The sequence below is a fragment of the Diadema setosum genome, chromosome 12 (genome assembly GCF_964275005.1).
Source record: "Diadema setosum chromosome 12, eeDiaSeto1, whole genome shotgun sequence".
Classification (NCBI taxonomy): Eukaryota; Metazoa; Echinodermata; class Echinoidea; order Diadematoida; family Diadematidae; genus Diadema; species Diadema setosum.
In genome coordinates, this window is record NC_092696.1 from 4,522,948 (window position 1) to 4,531,229 (window position 8,282).

The 8,282-nt window shown below is 39.7% G+C and overlaps 1 protein-coding gene across 1 annotated transcript; it reads right to left on the minus strand.

Annotated features, from left to right (window-relative positions):
- Positions 1–1,943: 1,943 nt before the first annotated feature.
- On the minus strand, positions 1,944–5,659 carry LOC140236018 (uncharacterized). Its single transcript, XM_072315997.1, has 5 exons — positions 5,506–5,659; positions 4,898–5,182; positions 3,394–3,657; positions 2,655–2,803; positions 1,944–1,970 (listed from the first exon to the last, which is right to left on the minus strand). The coding sequence occupies exons 1-5, from the start codon at positions 5,657–5,659 to the stop codon at positions 1,944–1,946; spliced, it is 879 nt and encodes a 292-aa protein (XP_072172098.1).
- Between the last annotated feature and the right edge of the window lie 2,623 nt (positions 5,660–8,282).

Consider the following 8,282-nt stretch of genomic DNA (forward strand, 5'->3'; position numbering starts at 1 on the left):
GTTTTTTGTATAAATCGATATCTGTAAGGCTGTCACTATATCTTGATTAGAATTTAAGATTTGGTAAGCAAAAAATGACAAGAATTTCATGTTTTGTAAGCTGAAATACAAAAATTTTCGGCTCGCTCGCTGCGCTCGCTCGCCAAGATCTATCAAAATGCATTACAATGAAATCACCCTCAAAAAGATCCCTTTAAGTGCTTGAAAAAGCATCATGTGGACTTTGTTCAAAGTCCCTACCGGGATGGGGTTGGGGTTGAACACTTTTTCAGAAATTAGGGGCGCAATTTTCGTGCTTGCCCCGGGCGCCGTTTTCCCTAGATACGCCACTGCCTGTGATGCATTATACCTTAACTTAAATTGCCTTGATGGTACTTTCGGAAGAGACAATTATTGTTGCATTTTGCTTCAAAATCACCTGAAATGGTAGAAGGAATGAAACAAATCAGAATTGAACAGCTGTAATTTAAAACTCGAGTTAAATGATTGTGAAAACCATTTCAAATTGTTTGCAACGAGTTCTACAATAAGGTATACTCGAATCGTCCGGACAGATATAACATTTGATTCCTTTTGAATTTTTTTTTTTTTTGTCTTCGCTTCAACTTATTGCCTCATTTTCTATGTCTGTCCAAGTAAGCTGTGTAACTCGTATTTGATGATGTGTGCTAGAGAGAGCATTTATCATGTCAACAGTGCAAGACACAGTACCGATAATATTGAATGCGCATTCCGCTAATTCTGACAATTAACTTGATTAAGGTTGAAAATTCATCGAATCTGATAATAGTAATGTATAAACTGTACTCTAAAACTACAAATCTAAAACCTGTTGATATTGTATTTCTGAATAATATTTAACAACTGGCCGATACATGTAATTACGAACTGCATTGTTCTGAAGCTCCCTGCCAATATTTGTGACGATGCTTCCTGATGTGATTTGAGTGCTATGAAAGTCTCTTGATTAGGTTTAATTGGTAGCGGATGGTTCACTGGTGGTATTCACCGACACCTAGTTTGCAGTACGTTATCATGACTGTAGCTAAGGCACTCCCAAACGTCCCCTTTTCACTTCATTTCATTTCATATCTGTCTTTTTTTTCCAACAATGTTCTATAGATCTATTCGGTTTTAAAACAATGTAACTTATGTCGGCCATATCTGGTTGCTTCCAGAATAAGAAAGGGCCGTTCAATTGAGTACGTGATGGTTCGGGTGCATAGCTATGTCAGTGCATAAAACAAATATTGTCAGGCATACTGAAGGCCCCAGCTATGGCTAAAATACACATTAGCATAAAATACAGCACCAAAACCGAAAAAAAAAAATATTAAATCTAGAGGCGATGAGGTGAGGGATATCATTCTGCATGATCATGGTCTTCCAGGGTTTGTTGAGCTGGGTATGGGGTCAGTGGCTGCACTCGCTGTGTCACATTTTCAGGCACTCGCCTGGTTGGGAAATAGCACAGAGAGAGAAAGGAAGAAATACTTATCAACAAATGACCTGCATAGACAAAAATAAGCACCGAAGTAATATTCATTAAGTTGAATTAATACGCAATACTGTCAGCTGTTGGGCAGAAGCTCGATGCTCTACAGTGGACAAGACGCCTGTCCGGTGATCAGGAGGTAGTTGGTTCGAATCCAGCCGGAATATGTATGCCCATACTTTTTATCGCTACTACTAAAACATATAATCGCTACTTCTAAAACACTGATTAATTTTATGTTTATATTTACGTCGATGAATAGGGTAATTTTTCATTTACTTGCAATAACAAGAACTAGTGGTAATAATTTAATTGACTTTTTAAATGGATATTTATTGAATGCCTGATAAACCGTACGGTTACCAATGACACTTTTTGTCTTTTGTACGAAGCAAGGTTTCTAAATTCTATTACATCTCTACTCACTGCCAGTTGTGCTTACCTTTGATTATGAAGTCGAATCTGTGATCGATAGCTGCAAAGAAATAGACAAAAAGAAATGTCAATAACGGAGGAGCTTATTTATTGCACACATTTAGTGAAAATGATCCATGTTTGTATAAAAAACGAATTCAACAGAACGAGCAGCTTTCCATCATGGTTACGGAAGACAATAGAGCAGGTTTGTATCAGACTCACGGAATAATGACAGGTTTACCTTAATCAAGATAAAGTAATGTAATATTATTATAAGACTGAAACAGAGCATTTTTTTTTTCCATTTCTCCAAAATAGAAATGGCTGTCCGATAATGAAGTATATATATATATATAATATATATTAGCTCTCTCTCTCTCTCTCTCTCTCTCTCTATATATATATATATATATATATATATATATGTATATTGATTGATTGAAGTAGTCGGTGCAATATACGTAGTGCTAACCCACACTTTTGTCAAAATTGAGTTACATGCATTTTCATAATCCTTATCCTTCACTCTAACCTCCGTGAAAATATATTTTAATTCAACCAATAAGGTGGTTAAAATTGCATACATTCATGTTTTATTAATGTACAATGTATGGACTTTCCAAACATTCAACAGCGATTATCTCAAAATGACTTTTGTGTGGGTTAGCACTATATTGCACCGACCCCTTCCTATTATAGCTCTATATATACATTATAACTTATTAATATTATTTAAAATCACCTCGGTGGGAGAAGACAGTTGTTTTCGCCTGATGACTGCAGCAACACACACCGCCACTGATAAGATGAAGGCGATTGTTAACAATGCTGCAGTGGTGGATTCCTGGTGCAATAGTCCTTCTACAGTTTCCATCTCTGGACAAAACTTATCTGTTGGGATATCGCACAGGCTGGTGTTAATTTGAAGTACAAGATAGACCTTATTTAAAAATACATGATAAGTTTGAAGTGCGATCACAAATTAATGATGGTTTAGGTTAGCATTATAAGAGGAGTCTAAAATTTTTGATGGATTTCCCACAGCGGTAGAAGTTGGCAAATCATCTATTCAGCTCTGCCTTATCTACCTCATCTATGTATGTGTGACATGACCACTTTATGAGATCTAGCTCTAGCTGCATGTACTCACCGATACCGGATAGAGACCGGTCACAATGATTTATACAGGTTGAAGGATTCAGGCTTCAACTAGAAGGATTTTTAGGTGCTAATTCATATTACATTTTAATTGTTATTTAAGCTAAACATCAGATCAAAAAGGGAATGAAAAAAAAAACACAAATCAGAAAGAGATAATAAAGACAATTGGATTCAATCTTGAGGCTAAAATGAAAGCGCTACAGGACAAACGTAGTGGATGACACAAATAAGCCAATACAATTCAACAGCCACAAACGAACAAACCAAACAACAGCCATTCACAATTACGGAAGGTAAGTTGCCGCTGTTCCATATCTCACCTGTAGGGCAAAACGTCTTCCCTGTCGTAGTCGACCCATACTCGTTCACTCCCTCACAGGTAATAGTGGTGCAGCTATCGGGTGACTGCTTGACTGAGATTGGTGTCGAGCCATGGGTGGACCACGTGACATTGTTCACTGTGATGGCGAATGAGTGGACGCCTGGCTGTGGTTGGTACTCTCTAGGCACGTGACATGACACTTCAAACATGACGTCAGTTCCATCCCCCCAATGTTCAGCAACTTTAATGTCAATTACATCGTCTGAATTAAAGACATAACCAAAAATGAAATCAATTTATAAAGTCGAACATGATAATAATGAAATAGAATTACGAAATACAGTCACGACAAGCAAGTTACTGAAATGCGATTGGTTCAATTGACTTGGAATGCATTTTTTTTTTTGTCTTTAAAAAAACACCCAAAGATAATTCCGATGCGACGGGGATAGCTTCGATCTTGATATTATACACCATTAGAAACCTTCGGAAAACTCTTGGAAGTCACTTCATAGCCTGTGAAGCTTCAAAAAAGCTTGAAAGGACTCATCTTTTTTCGTCGCCTCAGTAGCGACGATACTATCAGTCTGACTATAGTAGTTAAATTCATGCTACAATTCTAGGGTAAATTTTAGTCATATTGGTGGAGATCGCTATTCCAAACAACACAGAGTTGATCTTGTTAGTGATAAGTCCTACTTCATGGACAAAGGCTACAGTCTTCTATGAGTTGAATCTTTAAACCAAAGCTCATTGTACCTCCTGGACATATCAGCTCGAGTGATGTACTCCAGCTGTGTACGTTGCTTCCGTTACACATGACATTTACGCACTTGTGAGGACGAGGTGACAGTACGACGGTAGGATGCCATGACGAAGACAGTACCTCACCGTCGATCACGATTTCGAAAGTGTCAAAAATATCTGCCGGGTCAGTATGACACGTGATCGTCAGTTTGTTTTCACTCTCTTGATCTTCCGTCACGACGGAAATGATTTCATGTAGACTTGTCGGAACTGAAGTGGGGGAAGTTTTAGTGACAAGAAATTATTTCAGTGATGTGTTCGTGCATACACGTGAATTTTAATTATCAAAAGCACCTTCAAATTCTCTGTTTGTCTCATTTTAAAGTACGTTTAATGAAGCCATTTCGGTTGACCAAGAAGATTAAAACCTGCGCAGACGCTACCTTTGCTTATCCAAAACTTTTTTCTCTTTTTTGTTGGCATACATTATTTTAGCCTCTAAAGTTCTCATGTACTTTTCACCCTACTGCCTTTAACAACCTGCCTGACTCATTTCTTTTTCTTTTTTTTTTTTTGGCAAGTAGTTTCGATGCAACTGTCTCCCATGATAATAATACCCGAAATACATTGCCGAAGCCAGGAACTAAAGCAGAATCAGTGGTGATTCAGAAAGATGTTCCATTATTCCATCCCTTCATTTTTACTAAAGTTTTTAATCGTAACAATTTTATGCATAAGACTCTTTCAGTTCTTACCACCACCCGTTGGGCAGTAGGTCTTTTCAACCGATGTAGAGCCCACTCCATTTTGACCGAGGCAAGTCACGTGAGTACACTTGTCTGGACGAGGTGCTATGGTAAAGGAAGGCACCTCTGTCGACGAAACTATCTCCTGGTCTACCTTTATGGTGAATGTATGGATAGGAGGGTAAGGCTGATTGCGTGGTTTCAGTTGACACGAGACCAAAAGGTTTCCTCCTGGATGGTTGGTGTCCTGTTGTTCGTGAAGTCTGATTGACAGAGCGTCTGCTGCAGGTGCATCTATCCATGTATGGTGATTAGGAAAGTGAAAGTTCTTATGAGATACTTTGATCATAATATCAAAATGCTTTAGCCATTACCTGCACTAAAACGTGAGAAAATCATACCAACGTTATTACTGATTACCATGGTATTCCTGATGAACTCCTACAAGTAGAGAACACGTAAGATTTAGCCTTTCGAATTCAAGATTCACTCCTATCTCATCGTTTCATTGACAAGATTCTATGCACTCTTATACACAAACAACATTGAACAAACGCCGTTGCACAAATGCTTCATTTGAATATAGACGCACTTGAAAATAAACTAAGATTATTTACGTTTTGGACAGTGAATGGACGTTGTTGTCGTATTTCTGAGTCCGTTGCTTCCTTTACACGACACGTCCACACACCAGCGGGGAGAGGGAGAAAGACGAGTTTGAGGTGAAGACGATCTCGAGAGCACGACGCCACCAACGGTTATCTCATACATTGTGATGAGTGGAGATGGTTGGTCGTGAGGAGTCACGTGACACTCAATGATAAGACCAGACTCAACATCAGGGTCCGGTTGATCGTGAAACTTGATGGTTATCACACCTTCTGATGGAAGCTCTTAATTAAAACAGAATGAATGTAATAACAGGTAATGAAATGGAAGTGAATAGTTTATTCGTAACATAATTTTTATTTTGCACTTTCTTTGTGTTTTTACTGGAATGAACAACAACATAAGAATAGTTTGTTATTTCAGGTAACATGACATATAAGACTCAGTATTGATGCATCACCCCGGGGTATCACGTTGTAAGGCGCCACGTGTTCGCACTTATAGGTGTTACAAAAAAAAATGCACAACTAGTCGTCATGCAGATATAGTTTTCCTCTCTCGATGACGGGGTGACATTACACTGCATTTTGACTCATCACACGTTTGTTATGCATTCAAATTTATTATCTCTTTGTACCGTATGTAACTTGGCACAACGAGATTGTAAACGTGGCCTAAATGTCAATGTCATTATTTCCCTATTTTCTTGTTTTAAAGTTCTCTTCTTGACTGAAAATAAGTGATAATAATGTTCCACTTCAATTGCAAAACGTTCCAAGAAAATGGTAAGCGAGTGGAACACAAATACATTAATCGGTGGCTACAATCCATTGGAGATCTCTCTCTCTCTCTCTCTCTCTCTCCTGTTGGTAAATTATTACGGATATTAATAGAAGGGTAGATATGTAACAAAATTTGGTCGAGATGCTCACATCCGGCGGAAAGTATTAAATTTTGCATATAGGGGTATTTTGGGGCGCTGATTTCAAATATTGCCGGATCCAAGAGATCTGACCACGGGGTCGGCCGCCATTTAGAATTCCAATATGGCCGCCATCACAAAACAAATCTAAAGATCCCTATCTTCAGTTCTGAATGACCTGTGGCACCAAAATTTGGTACACATGAGCGTTTTGACATGTTGAATTTGATGACAGATTGATTTGATGTGTCTGACAAACATCGAATGGCCGCCATTTTGAATTCCAATATGGCCGCCTCGACGAAATATTCAAAATCCCTATCTCGATTTCTAAGTGGTGAGTAACGCTGAAATTAGGTGTAAACAAGTATGTTAACATACTGAGTTCAAATATTAACTAATGTGATGTGTCTGACAAACGCAATGCCTGCTATTTTGAATTCCAATGTGGCTACGAAGACAAACACCACGACTAACATTCACGGGCATGTCCAAAAGTGCATCAAAAAGGAAGCATAATGCACCTTTCACTGACGTCACAATGTAAATATAGCAGCGCGCACTCAATCAGTTACAAACGCGCGCTCAATCAGGTAGCCTAATTTACAAACCCGAGATAGAGATTTTCAACACTCCAACATGGCAACTTTGTATAAAAATTCAATTTGGCTGCCGTGCAGCTTGTCAGACATACCAAATAAGTCTGTTATTGAAGTCATCATATCACAATGCTTTTATGTATCAAATTCCAATGGCTTATGTCATTCAGAGCTGAATATAGGGATCATTGACGGCGGCCACATTGGAATTCAAAATGGCGGCCGAACCCGTGGCCAGATCTCTTGGATCCGGCAATTTTTGAAATCAGCGCCCCAAAATACCCCTATATGCAAAGTTTAATACTTTCCGCCGGATGTGAGCATCTTTTTCACATATCTGCCCCACTTATAACGTTTATATTTAAGAGGTAAATCGGCAGACAGACTTAACATGCATACACACACATACATACACACACACACACACACACACACACACACACACGCTGACACAATAGTTCAGACAGGCGTAACCCTAACCCTAACCTACTTATACAGTTTGAAAGAAACGTGATGCATACTTTGCTATATCTAATGATCACATCTTTGTAGTCCCAGTCAGACCATTAAGTTATGTTACTCCCGCACGCACTGCGCACGGGGCTGCTTCGTGCGGCTGCGTGCGGTTTCGCACGGGTGCGTGCGGCTCCGTGCCATTTCATACGGCCTCGTGCGGGTGCGTGCGCTTCTGTACGCCCCCGTGCGGACCATCTGGCACGCTACCGTGCGAGGTGTTGGCACGGTACCGTGCGTGGTGCTGGCACGCTACCGTGCGAGTCCGTGCGAATCTAGCATCCTGCTAGTCCCGACACGGGACTCTTATCTTTTTTTCACTCTCTCATACGCCCTCATTGGCGGTATACGAAGGCAGTCTAGGCAGTGGACTAGCATCCTGCGTGCGAATCCATTGGAGGCCGTGCGTGCATGCATTGTAAATAATAATATCCCCTTTGTAAGTGTGTGCTCAATGACTATGTGTGCGCCTGCGTGTCCATGTCTGTGGATCCGTGCCCATGCCTGTGTGCCTGCAAGCGATCGCGAGAAGACGATACGATGTACACACTGTACAATGTTCAATGAAAGCATTTACAAGTCTGTGCAACTGCGTATTACATGTAAACACTCATGCCTGTCCAAAAATGGACGATTTTCTACATTGCAGAGATCACTTGCAATCTTTCTAAGAATATGGAGTACCATCACCGTGTGTACATGTATCTCTCCATGCAAAGAAAGTAGAAAAATTGTGTGGTTGTATGTGTGT